General features: G+C 38.7%; 2 protein-coding genes across 2 annotated transcripts; one reads left to right on the forward strand and one right to left on the reverse strand.

The window, feature by feature from the left end:
• Positions 1-2,936: 2,936 nt before the first annotated feature.
• LOC149944348 (speckle-type POZ protein-like A) lies at positions 2,937-15,021 on the forward strand. Its single transcript, XM_090175451.1, has 2 exons — positions 2,937-3,025; positions 13,999-15,021. Exon 2 carries the CDS (start codon positions 14,028-14,030, stop codon positions 14,964-14,966), a length of 939 nt encoding a protein of 312 aa, XP_090031577.1. The 5' UTR covers positions 2,937-3,025; positions 13,999-14,027; the 3' UTR covers positions 14,967-15,021.
• On the reverse strand, positions 6,962-7,402 carry LOC149944349 (ARL14 effector protein-like). The gene has a single exon (XM_090176310.1). It carries the CDS (start codon positions 7,400-7,402, stop codon positions 6,962-6,964), a length of 441 nt encoding a protein of 146 aa, XP_090032436.1.
• Positions 15,022-23,327: the final 8,306 nt, after the last annotated feature.

Here is a 23,327-nt window from a genome sequence, read left to right on the forward strand (position 1 = left end):
CTTTTGCGGAAGCCCCAAGCACGCGCCTTATCCACCGGTTTGGTAATCCGCCACTGCATAGGGCAGCTCGAAAGGTGCAACTGCACCGTCGAACCACCTGAAAAACCTGCTAGGGTCGCTACTACCTGCCGTTGTAAAATATAGAAATTAAAATGCTTAAAGTTATTTACTACTTAATAAACCATGTTTTCGTGATTCTAATCACTAAATGACGTATTTAGGCCGTCATTATTTTTTTAATCCGAAACCAACTTTCAAAAATTAAGGGAAGCCTGACAGGGTACACGTCTCAAGCAGGAATCCATACTTCTACTTAGAATGCTTATACGGTCGTATAGCTTATGGTAAGAACACTCTGACGGCCTTGGCCCCGCCAACGAGATAAAAAAATCCCCTCTCTCACGTTGTTGTTTATTAATTTAACATAGTGACGTCAAAAAAACCGTCAGCCACATCGAGACGAAAATCTGCCGCGATAAGCATTACAAGTAGAGGTATGGATTTCTGTCTCAAGCGAATAACATTAGCATGATTGTGAAATAGACAATCTGGTAAGATAAATATTGTACTTCTGGTATTAGTAAGAGAAAACGGATCGACAAAGTTTCATGTGTCCGGTCCATATTTAAATGCCTCTATCTTCTGAAATATAGTGTTTTTCATTAATTTTGCTTTTTAATTTATAATTTTTAGTTTAGTTTCGACCTAATGAAGGCCTGCACGGTCGAACGATTGCAATACGCCCGAATATTAATTATTGCTTTTATTATGCGTCCTTTTTAATTAGTTAATTTTTGTAATCAATAATGGATATTAATTGTATATGTATAAAAATAGTAATTCGCGACTGAAATGAGTCTATAGGTGGCGTAACGACGCTAGCTTCTCCGAGGTAGCGCCTATGATCTAGCGTCTGCTACAGACAAATTAAAAACCATAAGAACGTTTTTCCATAAATAATCTTATCAAAATAGAAACAAATGATGCAAAACATATATTGAAATGCAAGTCATTATTTATAAAGTCAATTTACGAATGTAGATGAGGAAAAACTAATAGCGTCTGCTTTAGCCGCTATCTATTTAGCTTCCAATGGCAAACCAAAGGGGGCATAGCGATAGTTTCTGGCCGCGAAAGAGTTTCTTCAGTAGAATTTTTTAAATGCGTTGTTTGGTAATACAGAAATAAAGCAAACACTCTGGTAAGTATTAAAATGCGTTTGTATTTTGAAATGTAAGCCACATCCATGCTTATTATTTTTCTATTAATTACTCATATTAGATTAAGGTATACAATATGAAAAAGTTTTACCAGGCGGAATTTGTGAAATTAATATTTTAATATGACATTTTTTTAAGTAACTTTTACCTATCGTCGATATATTAATCATTAATGGATACAAACTATTAAATTTTACCAATTAATTGCAGATTAATTTATTTACGAAATTATTTGAATTTGTCGTGTTTTTTTACCTTCCTAGAAGCTATTTAATTCTTATAGTTTAGTGTATAATTTTCATTCTTTCTTCGGGAGTCCTTCTGTAACTCGAAAGTGAACTGTTATATAACAGCTCGCAGCTCCATCCGTCAAAGCGTTGCCAGACGTACGATAATTATCGCTCAGAGCGATAATTTCATCGAAATGTTTAGGGCGTACTATAATTTTCATGGCATACGATATCGTACCATTATTTCGTTAATTCTGCCTCAACGTACGATAATGTACGATAATTTTTAGATTATTTGAAAAACCTATTAACGATTTAAATTTTATTATTAATTTATATAATTTCTACTTAAAATGAATGATATTAATTTTCTGCCGAACGTGCTGCGTAGTCCTGAGTGTAAGTTTATTACTCCTAGCTATTACCGCATTTTTTATACATATTTAAACATATTAAGTTCAGTTAATAATGATAATAGGCATTTGGTTTATTTCCCTGAAATAAAATTCCTGTAGTGCTTTCAAAACAATCATCATTCTTATAGTTTAGTGTATAATTTTCATTCTTTCTTCGGGAGTCCTTCTGTAACTCGAAAGTGAACTGTTATATAACAGCTCGCAGCTCCATCCGTCAAAGCGTTGCCAGACGTACGATAATTATCGCTCAGAGCGATAATTTCATCGAAATGTTTAGGGCGTACTATAATTTTCATGGCATACGATATCGTACCATTATTTCGTTAATTCTGCCTCAACGTACGATAATGTACGATAATTTTTAGATTATTTGAAAAACCTATTAACGATTTAAATTTTATTATTAATTTATATAATTTCTACTTAAAATGAATGATATTAATTTTCTGCCGAACGTGCTGCGTAGTCCTGAGTGTAAGTTTATTACTCCTAGCTATTACCGCATTTTTTATACATATTTAAACATATTAAGTTCAGTTAATAATGATAATAGGCATTTGGTTTATTTCCCTGAAATAAAATTCCTGTAGTGCTTTCAAAACAATCATCTAAATTCAACGCATTTATATATGAATTCAAATTTAGTGCGAAAAAGATATTTTCGATCTGGCAACGCTGGGCCCCGTTAGCAGCGTTGCCAGACGCCCTATAATTAAAGGTAAAATCTATAATTTTGCCACAAAATATTCGGTGCCCTATAATTTGAACAGTATACTATATTGGGCATTTTTTCGATTTTTCGTTATTGATGACCTATAAATCCTATAATTTCAAAATTTCTTAGTTAGGTTCGGGAATTCGATATAATATCAGACTGAAAAATAATAAATTTATGATAAAAATGAATAAATGTGTTTTTATTATTTTTAATATTTCAGTTTTTTTCATTTAAAATTTCATAAAAATTTAAATTACCGCCAAATACAATATGTCCTATAATTTGGACTGGAAAACTATAATTTTTAGTCCTTGGGTCTATAATTTGATTTTGGCTATCTGGCAACGCTGCCCGTTAGTAAGTTTTAGTTTCATCGGCGTATTTCTCTTCGGCATTGTGCCTGCAGCCTTGTCACTGTGATATTGATCATTCAAATAAATTGTAAGTTATATTTTGAGTATAATTGACTGTGAGATAGAAATTAACTTATTTTGATTAATGATTGGGGTTGATTTTACCCACTATAACGAACGTGATTATTATAAATGTTTATTTTACAGTCATTTTCGAAGGCCCCAACGTATCTCTTTGTATTCTATGTTAACTTTGGTTAAAGCTCCTATACCCACCCTAACATGAGCCTTTTCAGATAAGAATGTCAACTTTTACCGAATAAGCAGTGCCTTACTTTCGCCGCAGTGGCAACATATCCCGTTGCATATTTTAATTGGAGGGTTAGCTTTGGTGTAATTTGTATTGTCGATTTGGCGCAGGTTCGAGCCCGAAGGATTATGAATTGCAACTAGATAAAACTTGTTTCAGAAAACCTAACCGATAAATGAGAAGGGTTTTACACTTTAACAGTGACGTAGTGAGAAATTCGTCTAGTAGAGGGATTTAATCAATGTAAAGGTTCTTGAGGTCGAGCAGGGGTGAAACTTTTCCAGGAAAGGTGAAGAGTTAGGCACCGATAACCTCCCCTTGTCTACGCTCTGCTTTATACACAAAAGATAAAAAGCACTGTAGAAACGTATAGGATGACTGTAGAAATCACCTTCGATGCATATTTGAATTTATCGGTGTGATAATTTTAGAGACCTTTCAATTCTCAACTCACGAGTCACGACGTCACTAATGTAATTCGCCTATTGATAAAAAACGGTAACTGTCATAGCGGCCACTATTAACACTACAGCTGTGACCTTACAAATTTTCAAAATCGTATCAGACGAAAGAACTCTATGCTAATAATTCTCTCGTCGTAGCTTCGGCGTCTACTTCGTATTTCAACTTTACCCAACTTTTAACAAATTTATGAAATACAGGTTGCGGATCTCTGTACATTGAGTTGGGAATAAATAGAGGTACAACTAAATCTGTCTGGCGCGGGACCATTTTCGTTCCATAAGGAGACTTTTTCAACTTTATCGTTCAAAAAAATTACTTGAATTAGGTAAAATATACCCGGGGAATACGAAAATTCCCCCAAAAAATTCATTCGATAAGTAGTTTCGGAAAAAATCAACTAGAAAATTAGGTTTTTTTTAAAAATCACGAAATCAAGGTAGTTTTCAGACACGAATTTGAGTCGGTGGGAAACTGATTTTAATAACAAGAGCCATATCGTTTTAAAGGACAGACTATATCCTACGAAATACTAAAAATTCAAGTTGTGTTTTCAACTCCTTCATATTCGAAATCAATTCCAAATATGTGTCGAAATACGAAGCAGATTTTATTGTTTAACAAATACAGATTTGATCACATTGAGATCGGATTTCGATAATCGATATTTTTTACTTTGCAATACAACTTCTAATGTAACAACTGTTAGTACATTTGCAAATGGAACCTAACATTCGTCCCGTCTCCTTGGCCATGACAAATTTAGTTCATTCCTACACATGAAATTCACTAAAACATCCTTGTTTTCGTCGGATCTTTCACTGACATTTCCCATGTACCATTCATTGTCATAGGAACATGCTACGTTAGCGCCCGGTACGCAATATTCCGAGACATCTTTCTCTACGCGAATTGGACGAGATAAATTAATTTCTGTGAAAAAAATGTCTTCTGACACTCTTTTCATTTTCAAAACGTTTTCGGAGACTGGGATGAATGCATGATGCGAACGAGTTCCAACGATGGTCTTTATTCCGTTATACTTTTCTTCTAGTTTAAATTCTTTTACGTGGTATTCTATGTCTTCTTTAGAAAGGTATGCAAAATTAATATTTTTAATATTTGCTTGCATTTTGAATCTGGTTGTGTTTAGTGGCTGTAGGCTCGCTATGCCAACCAGCCTTTTTATCGTGCCTCCAATGCCGTCGCAGGGACTTTTCCCATGACTGGTGGCGAAAAAATGCCACTCCGCTTTAATATGGAAATCGTTGTCATGGGTGCATAAATTACATAAATTTTTAAAATTTTTATATAGGCTAGCTGCCCCATCGCTAAAATAGTAGATTTTTTCAATTTGATTCAAATTTGTTTTAATCTCTGTAATCATTCGACACAAAAAAGAATGAACTGTATTTGAATCGTGTGTTAGTGAATCGGAAATAATGCAGAAATTGAAATTTTGAATTACTCCAGTATCTTTGAGTTTGAAATAAATGACGAATGGGTGTAAAGTTGCTTGTGTATTTGTCCAGTGATGACCTTGTATGGCATCTTGAACGACAAAGCTGTAGTTTTCCGCGAAATCCATTAGAACAATGGCTTCGTTTTCTAGCAATTCTTCTTTCGTTTTTCTTAAAAAGGCCGATTGAGATTTTGCAATATAGTGATGTGGTCCTAAAATCTTAAGTAAAGCGACCAACTTTTCGCAAAACTCGTGAACTGGGAGTCGAAATTCTTCCAATGTGGCGTGCTTTTGGTGAACCCACTGTTTAAAAACTACCATGTCGTCGTCGTCTATGCAACTTTCGTTAAAGTGGTTATGCAAAAATTCTTTAATTATTTGTGGACTGGGACACATATCACACTGACGTAACATGCAGTTCCGATTTCCAATGTCACAGACGAGCATTGAAAGTAGTTCTTTGTAATCCATGTTTCCTGGCAGAGAATACATTAACAACTTGACATTTTGGTGGTATTCACATACACACACCGAATGGGTACCCGATTTTCCTGCTGTTATGCAATGGTTAGGTTTGAGTTCACAAAATTTTGAAAACCCTATTTTTCCTTGAAATGTTTTCAAATATTCTACATACAATTCTTTCAAGTTTGCCAAGAGAAGACGTTTTTGGACCTGCTGTCGCGTCCCATTCACTTTAACGGAAACATATTCCTTTTTTCCTGGACACATTCTGGAAATATCGTCACTTTCGTAATATTGAATCACCTCATTTTTTAAATTTTCGGGCAGTTTTTTACCACGCTTTGACTGACATCCTGGAAGTATGCCTTTTTCGTGTTTTAATTTTCTACTAGTTTTCACTTGTGTTTAGTAACACCAAACTCGTCAATTATTTTCTGCTGAGTGTAATGTTCGGGAATTAGTGTCAATAAGTTGATTTTCTCTTGGCGAGTTGATGTCATAATTTTCTTCTTAATTTCTTCCATTAAATTGTTGAATCCATCACATTTTTGGCATGTCCTTTTGTCTGGCTCTGTCTTAAATCCTGACTGCAAAGCCTCCTCGTGGCGAGAGCCGGGCAACGTATGGCTAATAACCTGCGGCTGATTTGCACAGGTACACTGTTCCTATCCAGTGGTTTGATGGGGTCACTGGAGCTCTTGAGGGGCTCCACACCCGGCGTTCGGTGTCGCGGGGCTCTTGGGGGCGGTCCACACCCGGTTTGCTGGGTCACTGGAGTCCTCGAGGAGGTGTCTCGTGATCGGGGCGCTGGGTCACTGGAACCTCGGGGGTGTTCCATACTTGGCATTCAATATCCTACTGGGGAGGATTTGTGTGGTGGAAGAGGAAGTCACTCTAGTCCTCAGCTGTGCGAGGGTGGGAATTAGGGCAGCCCATGGTGTCGCCTTTTGTTGGGCCATGATGAGGGCGTTTGTTTGCCATATGTGAGCCAGTCTTTATGGCTGTCTCACTGGCCGAACGTTTGTTTCGCAAAGTGCATTTTTGTCCGGCATGACCCTTTGTCTTGTGTGCCGCCGTAGTGCCCAGCGGAACGGCGGGGTACAAATACATAATCTTATGTCTCTGTACTTTTACTGGATGATCGCTTTGACCCTACAACTTTTTCCAATGAGTCACTATATGCAGATGAAAGTTTGGCGACCTTAGTCTTAATATACGCAGGTTTATCTCGATTGCTAATTCGCTTAACTGGAGACTGCCCAGTAGCAATAAGACTTCGATTTAGTTCAATTCTCGCTTCTTGGCTTGGTACAAATAATGAAATATCACTCACTCCACTCTGCAGAATCTTGAAATAGTTTATTAATTTCATTGAAGCAGTTGCTGCAAAGTTTTTGACCAGGTAAGACGTCTTTTTCAATAATATGCGTATATTCCTTTAAAGAGCTGGCCATCAATGTGTCAATCACTCTAAGACTTGATTTAATATGCTTTTTATGCTTGTTGAATGGATCACAACAAAATTTCTGGAAATTTTCGTACCGAGACAAGTATATCTGCTCGTGATGAAAGCAAATCGTTTGAATGGCTTGTACATTTTTTTCATCTATTTTAGCTCTTGATAGCAGCAAACGTTTGTCTTCTTCTGGAAACGACGAAAATTCCAACAACCCTTTCGTTTTGCAAAACTGCAAAGCATGGCAGTCTTGTTTTAAAATAGCACCAAATGAACAAATTGAAAATTCAAAGTTAACAGCGATATCCATCATGCCTTTCGCGCCTCCCTTTCACAGTTTAATCAGAAAAGTTTTCGTTAACGCGGAAACTATAGCAGACGACACTGATCTACCTAACAGTAAGGGACATAAGCATTATTATTGAAATCAATATCCCTAAAGGCTCCGGCAGGAGACGCGGCACGATTGAGAGAGAGGGAAACGCGGCTTCTAACCCCCGAGAAGCGCGAAACGCACGCAGCCTAGAATAGAGAAGAATAGAGGTAGATTTTCGCCGTTTTAGTCCCCTTAGTGGTGCTGCTACGCGAAAAAATGATATAAGCGTCTTAGCATTTAGTGCTAAGTTCCAAGTTTATAAGAAAAGTTTCTAAATTATATAGCTTTCCAAGGGCGTATCCAGGGTTTTATTTCAGGGGGTTGTTTTGAGGTGAAAATTTCCAGGGGGGGGTGCTGACGGAGGTTTTACTGATTTATATTAGACTCCCCCCCTCGGTCATCAGCATTTCGGGGGGGTTTGAACCCCCAAACAATCCCCCTTTAAATACGCCCTTGTAGCTTTCGACACATATTTGGAATTGATTTCGAATGTGAAGGAGATGAAAACACAACTTGAATTTTAAGTATTTTGTAGGATATAGTCTGTCCTTTAAAACGATATGGCTCTTGTTATTAAAATCAGTTTCCCACCGACTCAAATTCGTGTCTGAAAACTACCTTGATTTCGCGATTTTTAAAAAAAACCTAATTTTCTAGTTGATTTTTTCGGAAACTACTTCTCGAATCAATTTTTTGGGGGCATTTTCGTATTCCCCGGGTATATTTTACCTAATTCAAGTAATTTTTTTTAAAAGGGGACAGACGGTTTTGAAAGTGAATTTTTTTAAATTTATAGGTTTAGCGAAATTGGTGATTTTTCGGGCATGTTAACGATTTTTTTAAAATATTATTTATACTTTAAATCTCAGTTTCAACAATTATTTTGGGATCTCTACCACCTGTTACCATTGCTCAAAAGCTTACACAACAGAAGAATACATATCTGTTAAAATATACCTGGTTAAAAATGGTATTTTGAATCTTTTCAAATTCTATCTCAATTGTAATCCTAGTTTCGAAGGCGCGCAAATCGAAAACTACTATGACTGCAAAGCTGAAAATTTGGATTTCTCACTTAGAAGGATAGGTTAATAAGTGGTTTAAATTTCATTGAAATCGGAATTGGTGCCGTGGGAACTTTTTCTAAATTTGGTCGATTTGACATGGAATGACCCTAGCGGCATCTGTCTCTAGTGGTGGCAACTATATTGCAATTGAATTTTTTCGCGAATCTGATGCGAAATTGAAATATATGATTTCTTGTAACAAACAAACCTTTGAAGTTAAGTAAAAATAATTTTATTCTGTCAATACGATCCTTTTTAACTCAAGTTACGGTGAGTTAGCTAATATGTTTTATTTTTAGCCGTATATCGTTACAAAATATAGATGGCGCTACCGCCTAATTATAAAAATGAATTTCGTACAGTCGTATCAGAACAGGTCCCGCGTAACCATGGCAACCGAAATCGTAATTGTAATTCTAGCAGTATTATTCCCAATTCAATGTCTCAGTAAGAAAATTATGTATATAATGTAAAGAAGGAAGGTGTTTACTGATAGTATCTAATACTACCTAAGTATCTAATACTACCTATCTAAATCTGTAAAAGATGAAGAAAAAAATATATTTTTCCCAAGCTCAATTTTGAAGACAAACGACTGTGTGTGGATAATTATGCGACGTGTCTCGCTGAGAGTTTACCTCGAATTTTAGTGCATGTATGGGTCATAGGTACCTAGAATGCTGCCGTTTATGGTGGGGCCTGTCGCCTGTCCACTAGGAGTCGTTCAGCCAATGAGAGACGATAAAATGACTACGCTACGCCCGACGCGTCATATCTCGGCGGATAAATATGAAAGCTGCAGACGATGCTTTCGATATCCAAGCTCGGTAAATTTCCATATGGTTTTTTCGAATTTGAGTTCTTAATCGTTTTGGAAAAATAACGCAATAATAACCGTAAATATACCAAGTTTATTAATTTTTCTTAAATATGTATAAATTAGGAACATTTGGAATAATAAATCTCTGTTTCAACGGTTTATTTCGTTGGTGCGCTTCGAAAACATTGAAGGGGAACGGTCAAACTTAAACCTGTTAGATAGCCCTATAGCCCGTTAAAAAGTAAAATTTATGGCGAAAACCGCATCAAAAAATATTAAGTGGTTAATTTTTAATAAAATAAAGAAATTTCGCTAAATTGAAAAGCGCGCGTCCACTGCGACACCTGGTGAGAAATCGGGGAGACAGAAAAACAACGTAAAAGCGCGCTGCTGAAGACACGAAAGATTTGTTTTGCACGCGCGGCGCGTTCCAGTTATACGATACCTAAGCCTAAATTGCGCGATTTTAAAAGTTAGGATAGTTCGCAAATCGCTCACTAATGTGCTGCTGGCGCTGGCTATACACCTTAAGATGGCAGCGAAAATTCAAACCCAAATACTTGGCGTTATTTTGCGTTTCAACTTTTTAGGCCAAAAACTATTTTTTCAAGACAAAATAAGGTCCCAGAAATAGGGTATTAGTCATTTGGAAGACTACATTACTAAATAAATGAAGATATAAAATTAGATTAAAAGTAATATATGCACCTAGTAAGAGCTCTAAGCAGTTTTTTCAGTTCAGAGAACTATTTTTGTTATAATATATGACCATTTATTAAAACTTGAAAATTAATTTTATCTTCATTCAAAATAGTTGTCAAATCTTAACATGTGACTCTAATACAAAAGATAATTAATTTTTATGGATCACCCAACAACAAACTGTCACAAACTTACATTCTTTATGAACGACTCCCAAAACGAACTTCCCGTAGCGCATGAGAAACTTGAGAGAAAATGAATGCCTCTAAACCGTCATTTCGTGGCTTCAAAAACGTTTATTTTATCGGCGTTATTGATTAAATTATTAATCGTGAAAAGACGGGCCTATGAAGTTAAACATTCTGATTTTAAATCCGTTTACAGAATTAAAATACGACAAGTGGTTGAGGTTACAGCGGGACCCAAAAAAGGGCTAAAAGTCTCTCAAGCTGAGTTGACGTCTCCCACGACAAAACCGGTAAATTGCCAATATACGTGCAGCAGAGGTGAAAATGGGGGAAAACGTTGAGCTCTAAATATAGTCCGCGCCCGCGGACTATAATAGGCATATCACTCTAGCTCTCACTATTTCAGAGAATTCTAGCCTTAAAATCAAATCCAACAAATTTGCCAAAAATTAATTTAAAGTTCCAAATGTTTTGATAGACTAAACACAAATCTAACCACACATTTCATATGCAACAATCACTATTTTTGGTATAATCTGAGATACAGTCCCGTTTATGAGACAATTTGGGGTTGCGTTGCTTATAACCACACTATGTTTTACAAAGATAAGGAAGTTTCTCAAATAGTATTTATGGTTAAACAAACTCATCTGTTTCATTTAAATCAAATTCCAAGGACATTAATGGAATCCAGTTGGGTTTACTGACAATTAGACATCCCGAAGTGTAACCCACCGATTTTGTTCAAACTCGGGGGATTGGTAGACTTTCATGTAACTTGAAAAATCCTAAAGGGAATTTATTCAATGGGCAACTGTTTTGCCATGGCAATGAAAAAGGGTTTTGACAACTTAAAAAAGAAAGTTTTGCTATTGAAAATAACATGGTATTCTGACCGATTCCTAAAAATTATGCCCATTTTGATCTATTAATTCGAATTTTGATCATTGTTGACCAAATTGACCAAAATATTTTTTTCAAATACACCAATTTATCTATATATTATTCCGATATTTCACAAATAATCAATCAATCCCTATCAATTATAATCGTTTTGATCAAATTTACTGCTTTTGATTATTTTTTTAATTATTTTGCATTTAAAAAAATATTATTTTAAACAATTTCGAAATATTTTTTCAATGTTTGTACTTTTTTTAAATTTTCTCTCACATTTTTCCAATTTTAGCCATTTTGGTTCCTTTGCATTTCTTTTTGTCAATTTGTTTCTTATTTTTCTATTATTGGCATTTTAATAAAATTTAAATTTGTGAAAAATTTTCAAATTTAATTTTTTTGTTGTCATGGCACAACGATTGTCCAATAAATAATTTCCTTTTTGGATTTTCAAGTTACATGAAGGTCTACAGGTTAAAGCAGGAAACTATATAGGTATACACTTGGAATGTCTAAGGAAGATTTTTACGGCCGTGATGAAGCTCGTAGAAATGGGCGTGTCTTAAAGCGGGAAAGCTCTAGATAAAAACTCTCGTGCCTCGCTACCCTAAAGCCCCATTTTCATGCTCGCTGGTAGCGGGTAAAAATCGACAAAATCCGCTTCAGCTATACACTTTCTCACTTTCCGCGTCGATCTGTTTCAAACAGATATTTTAGCTTTATTTTCACGCTTGCGAGTGGCGGAAGCAAATTTTGACGAGTTTTATCCACTACCAGCGAGCATGAAAATGGGGCTTAATTCGAATAAAACTTGTCATTAAGCTTAGTCATGGTTATTATATTATAAGCTTACCTGATGACCTCTTTTATAACCATACAAATACCTGAAATTAGGTATCGCTTGACTTCTTTCGCGAAGAACATTATAATTACTTTAAAATATTAAGTACGATAACAAATTGAGGTTTTTTAATCCATTGTTTTATAAGCCTATTTTGCGCGGGAAGATCGCCTATTTGTTACCATGACGACGCATTCTTTTCGAATCAAACCTCGAGCCAATGAATTTGAAATGTCGTGTTACGTTTTAAGCTTGTTTTGCACTAGCGCGCGTCATAATGTTATTTTCTTTACGCGCATAAAAACGTTTGAACGTTTCAAAGCTGAGAAACGCGTCGTTGCGCGCGCCAGTGGAAAACAAGCATTACACTTGACGTAGTTAAGCCCCGCCTTTTTCTGGACGCGCTTTCGTTTCAACGTCCCAATGGAACCTTAGACATTTCAAGTGTATACCTCTATAGTTTCCTGGTTAAAGCGATTACATAGTGATTACAACTGTTAAAGCCATTACATTTACTAAGCGATTTCTGGGTGACTGTAATAGAGTACAAAGTAATTACATAATCATTTTAGAAATTTTGCACACCGATTACATTAAGGGGTTTGCCCCTCGGTAATGCCGAAGTAAGTGATTTTAATTAAATGTTTCGACATACGAACGATTATGCCAATTAAAGTCTTGGGCACCAAAATTAAACAGGTATTTTACGTCCGCTTAATCATTTACTTTATGATTTGACTAAAATACCGGATGTAGCGTAACATATTGCCACTACTTAAAAATAAGCTTACACAATCGATAGTTTGATATTTCGTTATCGGGCCCTTCTCCACATGCGCATTGCCATTTTTGACGGATCGATATTTAGCCAGTTTTGGGGCCCCGAAAAGGCCAGCCATACAGCCTCTACTCTAGGGATCAGGGTTTAGTTGGATAAATATTATTTATGCTCATTTAATGATATGCATCTTTTAGTTAAGTCTAAAGTATTTTGACTCATCGCCACAAAGCGTATCCTTCGGTACCAACAATTTCTAAAACCTAACAGCGAGTCAGTGTCAGTAAAATCTTATTTTCGGTAGGTCTATATTTTATACATTTGAAATTAAAAGTTATGGTTTGATTATTGTGTAGTTGAATTTAGACAACGGACATACAAAGGCTGACCGTTGGGGATCGCAAAAGTCTTAAGAAATAATTTAGCCCAGGGCCCCAAAAGGTCTTAAGACGGCCCTGCCTTCTGGTATGTATACAGTTAAACAGAACACAAATGTAAATTAGTTTTTATACGTACACATCAAAAGTGGATATGACTTCGTACAAAAAGTCTCGCTCTCGCCGTCGGCCAAGAAACGCGTTATTTCTATGTAACTCCCTCAGAGTCATAGGCGCATGAATACTATTTTCCCGCCAGACTATCGCAGGTAAAATTAGCGATATCTTTCTAAAATGAATTGTTATTAAAAAAATCAGTTTTATTTATTATGTTAATAATTATTAGTTCAATTTGAATTTAAGAATAACAATTTGATCTCGTAATGCAATATTGGGCCAAGGCTTGACTGAACTCAATTTTCAGTTGTACGGTTTACACAATTGTGGTTTTAATACAACTGCTAACTGGGCTGCAGTTTTCTTTCACGGCATTTTAAATTTTCAAATTCGTATCTAAATTAACTAAAACTGAATTAAACTCACGCCAAACAGTTACAACCTCCGAATTTTCGCTATAAAAATTAATAGCACCGGGACTGGGTTGACCTTCTGACTGTACTACTTTTCTTAAAAAATCACGTGGTTCAGCGATTCGAATTCTTATTGGATAATATAAATTTTGCGTTGTCTGCTATTATTTATGCTTAAGAAATATCATGACAAGCATAGCAAGAGGTACTTTTGATAGACACCAGTATTTGAAATGAAACCAGGTTTTAAAAAAAAACTTATTTGGGATTATATAAATCTGATTTACTTTTAACCAGATTTATATGACTAAATTATATTTCTCGTTTCAGATTGAATCCACAATTACTCGAGACTAAGTATGAACTACGCCGTGACTGGATGGGATGGACACAGGTTCGCTTTAGAATGGACAATCAAAGACGCGCCGCTGCTCTCAACGAAACCAGGCGACCTCATCGAGAGCCCCACTTTTGGGTGCGCCAATAGAGAATGTCCGGCGAAATGGCAACTCAATCTGTATTTACACGGAACGGAAGAAGTCAACAGCCAATTCGGAAGTCTGTATTTGCACCTGAAAGAAAGCCCCACCGAAGCCATAGCTGTCGTTCGATTTCAGTTAGCCGTTATCGCTAAAGATAGGGTCAAAGTAAAAGCTGTTGATTTGGAATGCAACCAAGATAACGTTCAACTAGGATATGGTTCTACGAAGTTCTTTACTAGAAATGACCTTGAAATGGACAACGAAAAATGGATGGTTGACGGTCAACTCGTTTTCCAGTGCGTTGGCCAAGCGTTATTTTCATCGTCAATGACCACAGTTTGCAAGCAAAAGATGGAGCGTTTCCACATCCCCTGGGGTGAAATCGTTAAAAATATTTATTCCGAAGAGTCCTGGACCGACATTGTACTCCATACGTCGGACGCGGACTTCAAATGCCACAAAAGCATCCTATCAGCTAGATGTAGCTATTTCAAGATACTGATCAATACCTCGGTTGATAAAAAGGCGATGGATTTGGATATGAGGAAGGAGATCAATGGGGAAGAAATGAAAATAATTCTCGACTCGATTTATTTAGGAAAGCCGCCGGAATCCTTAAACCTGGCAACTGCCAAAAGAATGTTTCAATTAGCACGATCTTACCAGTTGCGAGATTTGCAATGGTTTTGCGAAAACGCTTTGATCCGTGACGTTACTGCCAAGAACGCAACTGAACTGTTCTTTTTCGCCAACGAAAACGAAGCCAAAAGTTTAAAAAAGGTTGCGGCTTCTTTAATAGCCAACTGTACCGAATAAATTTGTATCTTTCTCTTATATTCTTTATGTAAACTCCTTTTTTAGATTGGTTGACTTTTTCCAGAATTAACAATAAAAAATGTTTATCATTTAAGTAGCGTACCATTATTAGCTTACACCTTCCATAGGTACGCATCAGGATTTAGTTGGTTCTTTAAGTGAGTATGTGCTGTAAAGCCCGCATTTGTATCCGCAAATGTAGGCTTTGTTATGGGCCAACGCTGCTGGGGAAGGTAGGGATGACTCATCTTCGCTCGCGTCGTCCAACTTCGGAATTCTCCGAAAGTGGCGACCTCTGACCCGAAGGGTTAAGAGCGCGGTGATACCGGTGAACCGGTGATATTATATCATCCTATGTCACCGGTTGTCTTATCATAAGTGCTGCGACACTTTTTAAAAACATAATAATAACTATTTAATTTTGTAAAGTTGAATTTAATTTAAAATGATTATTGGAAGATAAAGTTAAAAATCATATCGTTGTCTAGGGGATGAATTTGGAATATAATTAAATAATAAGTGTCAGCATTAAAAGAGAAACAAATAGACGGAACTGGCAATGGTAAATCATTTATTGGGCACTACTATAACCTTAACAGCAATACAATATTATTAAATCTAACAATACGTAAGCTAACTTACAACTAAAAATTAATAAACAATTAAAGCTACGCGGAGAGTATACAATATTTAAAGCGTTTGGCTGGTTCCCCATTTTAAAAATAAATTGTCTTACGGTACCACATTCACACAGATCCAACGCTGGCTTCGGCTTTACGATGTTTGGGCCGGACGGTGAGGACAACGGCAGCTACGGCACGGTGGCTGTTCAGTTGACCTAGTAGCGCGTATTGTTTTGTGACCCGCGACTGGATATTTCTCAGCTCGCGAAAAACTTCACCACGAAGGTGCACCACTATGAGCTTGATATTCTAAAGCGTTAGCATCTCTGGTTTTAGGCACTGTTCTTTTTTTGAACAAAGGGGAGCTACCCCTTTTTATAGGCTCGACAGAGGCGTCCCGTAAGTTCTTGGAAAACCCAAAAGACGTCAGGGCCAAACCCGGAATGTTTCGGAAGATGCGCGTCGCAAATTTCCGAAAGTGATTTCCGGTGTTTTTGGGGAACCAGCGCTTAGGGGAAAACCAGCCATTGAATTTTCTTTTTCCCGACACGTTCGTTTTTATACAAAGGAATATATATATAGAAAATTAAGCCTAACACTGATGTATAACGATTTACCAAAATTTAAAATATTTAAAGGGGATTATTAAATTTATGAATTAATTAATTATTTGTTACAAACTCCCCCACGCGAAAATTCGAGCGTCCTCGCGAGACAAGTACGAGAACGAAAAAAAAAAATATATATATATATAATATAGGTTCCATTGCCAAAAAAATATTGGAATAAATTCGTCAGGATTAATGGTTAATAACAATTGAAAATTGAATATTACGAAACGAAACAGTTTTATGTACAAGAGGATCCTCAATTTTAAAAGATTATACAAGTTACACATTGGCCAAATAAAAACTTTAAAACACAAATCGACGTCGATAGACAACAAAAATAAGTCGTTTAGCACAACGAATTTCGAAACAAATTTGACATCAAAAGTAAATTACAAAATGGTTTTCACAATAATAGTTAACTAGAAGCACTATGGGGGCTGATAACCCGCTTAGTGACCAGATCCCGAGGTCGTAACCGTCTGCGTATTGGTTGTTCACCGATGTCTGGCGCATGGTCATCGTCTAAAGGGACAGAGGAATTTTTGTCGCTATTCGCGACAGTATCTACTGGCGTATTGAGGTGAGACTCACGCTCATGATACAACTTCAATTGATCAACGTGATAAGTACCCTTAAGGGGGCGTTTGTTGGTAAGCCTACCTAAAACATAAGTGTGTGGAGGGAATTTTCTTAAAATTAAATATGGCCCATCCCATCTATCAGCAAGCTTAGCTGCAAACCGTTCACCCGCGTTTGACTGAAAATGAGTTTTGCGGTAAACTAATTGACCGACCTCAAATTGGACGTCGTGGTGTTTTTGGTCATAATACTTCGCTTGTCTAGCTTGGGCCTCAAAAAGATTCTCCTGCGCTAATACTAATGCCTCTGCTATTTTGGTTTTAAGTGTACCAGCGTGGCGATTGAGATTACTCTCACTGAGATTTTCGTCAGGTTCGGCGGCAGGCGTGACGTCAAAGGGGGTTCGAAGCTCGCGGCCAAAATTAAGGAAGGCTGGGGTAAAACCAGTACCTTCGTGGGGAGCAGTGCTCATGGCCATGGCTAACTGTTGGACTCCCACGTCCCAATCTTGATGATCTGTAGTATAGATAGCTAAACTGGTGGATAAGGTACGATTATAACGCTCGGTTTGATTGCTTTGGGGCCTGTAAAAGGACGTATGACGTTGGTGCACACCCATTCGATGGCATACGGATTTCATAAGGTTACTTACAAACTGACGTCCGTTATCACTGACAATAGTGGACGGCACCCCAAACCGAGTGAAAACCTCGTCAACTAATTTCGACACAATAGCTTTAGTTGTCGCGCGCCTAATCGGGAAAACTTCAACCCATTTGGTCATATAATCGACCACTACCAGTAAGTCAGTAACTGCGTTATACCACGCTTGCTTGTTGGAAACGGGCCTTTAAGGTCAATGCCTACAACCTGCCAAGGGTCAGAAGGAGAAGCTGATTTCATATACCCTGACGGTAAACGCTGGGGATTTTTATTTTTCTGACATAACTCGCAAGATTTAACATATTTCGTTACGCTGTTTGTCATACTTTCCCAGGTGTAACGGGACTGGAGACGGCGCAAAGTTTTAAGCATGCCTAAATGGCCGGAAATGGGTAAATCGTGATTAAGACGCAAAACAGTGGGAATAAGCGACGGGGGAATCCATATTCTAAAGGATTGGTCGCCATTCGAGTGACGAGACACGTTACGATAGACAATGCCATCTACCAACATACATTTGGGCGCAGATTCTAGAACAAGTTGTTTAAGAGAAGGGTCTTTAGGAGTTTCTTTATCTAACAAATACTTTCTAATTGGGCTAATACGTTCATCAGCATTTTGGGCGGCGATAATCGCGTCGCTGTCAAAAACAATACTACTGTCTAATCACAAAGCAGAAATAGGGGTAGAGGGGTTTGCTTCGGATTCTGACTCTTCCTCGACCAGCGAGTCGGGGTCATCGTCCGAAGGAATACGAGAAAGCGCGTCCGCCACCTCGTTTTGCTTACCCGGAATATGCTTAATAACAAAGTCGTAGGACTGTAGTCGAAGGCGCCACCGCGCGAGCTTCCCTGTAGGATCGCGTGCATTGCGGAGCCATTGTAAGGAACTATGGTCACAGAAAAGGGTCTAAATTGTTCCACAGCCCAAATTATGCCTAAGCATTCTCGTTCGGTAGTTGAGTAGCGCCTTTCGGTTGCCGATAAGGAACGGCTAGCGTATCTAATAACTACCTTTTTCCCATTTATAACTTGTTGTAAAACAGCTCCCAGTCCCGTTAAAGAGGCGTCCGTCATAACCTCGAATGGAACGGACCAATCAGGAGGGGAGACTATAGGCGCGGAAATTAAAGCTAGTTTCAGGGCGTCGAAGGCGCTTTGCTGCTCGATAGCCCACAACCAAGGGGCGTCCTTACGTAACAAAGAATTAAGCGGCGCAGCGACGTCCGAGAACCCTTGAATAAAACGCCGGTAGTACGAGGCTAACCCCAAAAAACCACGCAACTGTTTGAGAGTTCAAGGCGCAGGGTAGTCGCGTATAGCAGAAATTTTGGAAGGGTCGACCTTGACTCCCTCCTCTGAAACTATGTGACCTAAAATACGGGCTTCCTGTTGGCAGAATTTGGTTTTACTGGCTTTGATAGTTAGCCCGGCGTTTTCCAATATGGCAAATACCTTGGACAAAGTAGCGAGATGTTGCGCAAAAGTCAAAGAAATTATGATTATATCATCTAAATATGCACTGACGCCTTCGCTACTGAGGGGTGCAAATAGACGGTCCACCATCCTTTGAAAGGATGACGGAGCTCCCGTCAACCCAAACATTAGTACCTTGGGACGGAAAAGTCCACGGTGACAGACAAAGGCCGCCTTATCTCGACTACCTTCGTCCAACGGCATTTGCCAATAGCCGGATTTCATATCTAATGTGGTGATGAATTTCGGGGACTTTAAAGAATCTAAAATAGCTTCTATTCTGGGTAGTGGGTATTTGTCCTTTCTGGTCACGTCATTAAGTTTACGATAATCTAAACAAAGCCTGGGCGAACCATCGTTCTTTTTAACTAAAATACAGGGGGAACACCAGGAGAAATTACTTGGTTCAATAATATCAGTAGCTAACATATCGTCAAGAATTTCGTCTATTATAGCATTTTTTCTAGGATTATACCTATAGGGAGCGCACGGCACTGGCAGAGAATCACCAGTGTCAATATAGTGAGACGCTACATTAGTAATACCCGGCGACTTTGCGAATAAACATTTATTATCACTAACCAAATTTTCCAACACCATGCGCTGTTCGTGGCACACCTGAGCGATAGAGAGGGCGCGCTTTAAGTCGTCCTCGTCGACTTCGGAATTGTGTAACGCGAGAGCGAGGGAGGGGTCATCGGTGCTCGAGTAGTTCCGGAGAAAAAGACGTTCTTCGGTTTCCGAGTCTGGCCAAGTATAACACATGGTTCAATAATCTACGCGCATACCATTGGCTTGTACAAAATCCATTCCGAGTATGCAGGGGAAAATTAAATTTTTGACAAATAAAACATTATTTTCCACCTCCCTGCCAGGAAGAGAAAATTGAGCGACGCCACTTCCGGTTGTATTGAATCTAGTTCTATTAGCTAATTTTATACCGATACGTAATCTACCTTTTTTATGTTTAAGAGCGGGAATAAAATTTTTGAATCGGTCATCCACCAACGTATGGGTGGAGCCATTGTCGACTAAAGCCACGCAAGATTTGTTATTAATTTTAATTTTAAGTTTAGCGAGAACCGGAAGTGGCCTAATATTATTACTCGTCCTGGCAATGGGAACTGCGCTCGCGTTAAAGGAGGGCGTTAGTGCTGGGAAGCGGGGGGCGCTCGAGCCGAGGCGGCCCCCGTCGACAAGTTTCCCTGGTTCTGACCTTGAATTGGGGGATTCGGATGGAGTCCGTTGGTAAGCGTTGGGCAATCTGGACGAATATGACCGGCGACCCCGCATTTATGGCAAACAATACTACTTCTATTAGGCCTAAACTGTGACGACTGGGTTTGTTGGGAACCCGGTGCGTTGTTAGAAGGATTAAAATTACCGTTAAAGGGCCTATTTCCACTAACACTCCCAGGTCTTATACCATTACCCTGAAAATTATTGCGGTTGTGATTAAAATTTCGGTTGGAATTTCCAGAACCGTTACCTCTATGAAAAGAATTAAGACGGGGAGGGGGGTTGGTTTTAGCGGGACAGTGACTTTGATAGTGCCCGTGCTCGCCGCAGTGGAGGCAAATAACACCGTGACTAGTTTCGGAATTCGCGGGAGGCTTACTACGGGTCGTATCCGGCGCGAAGGAACGGTCAATTCCGCGGCGCGGGTTACTCGCTTGCTCTATTAAGGTAGCCGCTGTAACTAGTTCGCGCACCGAATTAAACTGCGAGGTGGCTAGAGCCTTTCTTAAGTTCTGACATAAATTTCGCCGAATAAGTCTGATTTGGGCCGAAAGTGGGAGCGCCTCTGTCAACTTACGCATAAGCGCCTGCATAGCCTCTACATAGTTTGCTGCTTTCTCGCTCGCTCCTTGCATCCTATTGTCGATGCGTTCTAGAATTACATCATCGCTAACACTGGATTGAAATTCGCCCGATAGAGCCGCTGCGAAGTCGTCGAAGGACGCGAAAGCGGGCTGGGCGGAAAACCATTCAAAAGCGCTACCTGTGAGCATGGTTGGCAGCCAATGTTTTAAAAATACATTTTCGGGACAATCCCGGGACAAGCGAATCTGCCTAGCTTTTAACAAAAATTCTTTGGTATTTCCCTCCGTTAGGGCCCCAGAAAAAGTAGGGGGTGACACGGCGGGAACTAAACTGCTAGGTAGGCCATGCGGCTGCTGCTGCTGGGGTGGCTGCGGGGGGTTAGAATTTTGGGCTTGAAGGAGCTGATTGAGCTGCTGGGTAAGAAGTTGCACCTGCGCTTGAAGAGCGCGGATAGTGGCCGCGTCCCCTCCCCCCACTTGAGCCGCCTGATTATTGTCAGCCGGCATTGTCGCACTAGGAATATCTTTCGCTTCGTTACGCTTATTACGACGATCTAACCTGGCACTAGCTTGTAATGTCTTGTGTAAAGAAAAACAGTTTACGCAACTATAAAAACTACCTAATTGTGGATTACCAGACTTACAAAAATTTGTACTCATAAAAAAATTGTGCAAATTAAATTAAAATTAAGCCTTAAGGGGATTCAGAAAATCAATTGAAGCGATCATAAACAGTTATAAGGAATTAATTGAAGAGTATATATCGTGACCGGCACCAACCAAAACACACACGATTACCAACAATTAAAAAAAATTACTTATAAAGCATTGATAAAATAAAATAGTATGATATTAAATTTGCCATTAACTTTTCGCTCGAATCAAAAATTACGGGGAGTTGAAATTAAAGGGGAAATATTTTTGCCAGTTCGGTTCATTTGATCCCGGACAAGGACCCCCAAAATGTGACACTTTTTAAAAACATAATAATAACTATTTAAATTTGTAAAGTTGAATTTAATTTAAAATGATTATTGGAAGATAAAGTTAAAAATCATATCGTTGTCTAGGGGATGAATTTGGAATATAATTAAATAATAAGTGTCAGCATTAAAAGAGAAACAAATAGACGGAACTGGCAATGGTAAATCATTTATTGGGCACTACTATAACCTTAACAGCAATACAATATTATTAAATCTAACAATACGTAAGCTACCTTACAACTAAAAATTAATAAACAATTAAAGCTACGCGGAGAGTATACAATATTTAAAGCGTTTGGCTGGTTCCCCATTTTAAAAATAAATTGTCTTACGGTACCACATTCACACAGATCCAACGCTGGCCTCGGCTTTACGATGTTTGGGCCGGACGGTGAGGACAACGGCAGCTACGGCACGGCGGCTGGTCAGTTGACCTAGTAGCGCGTATTGTTTTGTGACCCGCGACTGGATATTTCTCAGCTCGCGAAAAACTTCACCACGAAGGTGCACCACCATGAGCTTGATATTCTAAAGCGTTAGCATCTCTGGTTTCAGGCACTGTTCTTTTTTTGAACAAAGGGGAGCTACCCCTTTTTATAGGCTCGACAGAGGCGTCCCGTAAGTTCTTGGAAAACCCAAAAGACGTCAGGGCCAAACCCGGAATGTTTCAGAAGATGCGCGTCGCAAATTTCCGAAAGTGATTTCCGGTGTTTTTGGGGAACCAGCGCTTAGGGGAAAACCAGCCATTGAATTTTCTTTTTCCCGACACGTTCGTTTTTATACAAAGGAATATATATAGAAAATTAAGCCTAACACTGATGTATAACGATTTACCAAAATTTAAAATATTTAAAGGGGATTATTAAATTTATGAATTAATTAATTATTTGTTACAGTGCCCTGCTCTAGCGTCCTTAGACCGGATGGGTGACGAAACAGCCATGGGCATTGAGAGATTCCCTCTGCACAGTCACATTTGAGACGCCAGCCACCCAACCCTTCAAAAGGCAGCAATGGGACGACCACTCCCCACTTCGCGCACAGCTGTGAGAATAAAGGTGGATGCTATTGCATTCCAGCAGACACAGAACCTACTTAGTAAGGGAGCTCTTACGCCTATTAAAATAGGTATTAAAATGCGGATCAACGGGTAGACCGTGACCCAGCACCATACACCCAACACAGTGAGTACCGAATATCTCGTTGGAACTCCTAAAGGCATGAAACCAAGGGTCACGGCACCTCGTACGCCTAGCTGATTATTATTATTATTACCCACCGCCACACATCTGGAATCTCCAGTGATGCTGGGACTCAGTTTCTGGCCCCTACCGGACCCAAGTCGTAGGTGGAGATAGAACCACTTGATCATGGCTAACATTTCCCAGTGCGCACCGCCTTTATGGGTTGCAGGAGCCGGACCAAACTCTCCGGTAAAGCCACCAGTTATTAAACAACGTGACCCATTAAAGGCCTTTTAATATTAGCACAATATAATTATTTTTCACTTTAAGGGAATATAACCTCTAAATTGATGCCGCGTTGCCCCGCTAAATCGCGATCGCAATGCGTTGGAGAAGGAACTGAACCGAGCGCAGCTC

The sequence above is a fragment of the Leiobunum rupestre genome, chromosome 5 (assembly GCF_980474605.1).
Source record: "Leiobunum rupestre chromosome 5, qqLeiRupe1.1.hap1, whole genome shotgun sequence".
Classification (NCBI taxonomy): domain Eukaryota; kingdom Metazoa; phylum Arthropoda; class Arachnida; order Opiliones; family Sclerosomatidae; genus Leiobunum; species Leiobunum rupestre.

Coding starts and splice junctions, on each gene's coding strand:
- LOC149944349 (XM_090176310.1), bottom strand. CDS start 7,402: ATGGATATCGCTGTTAACTTTGAATTTTCAATTTGTTCATTTGGTGCT.
- LOC149944348 (XM_090175451.1), top strand. CDS start 14,028: ATGAACTACGCCGTGACTGGATGGGATGGACACAGGTTCGCTTTAGAA.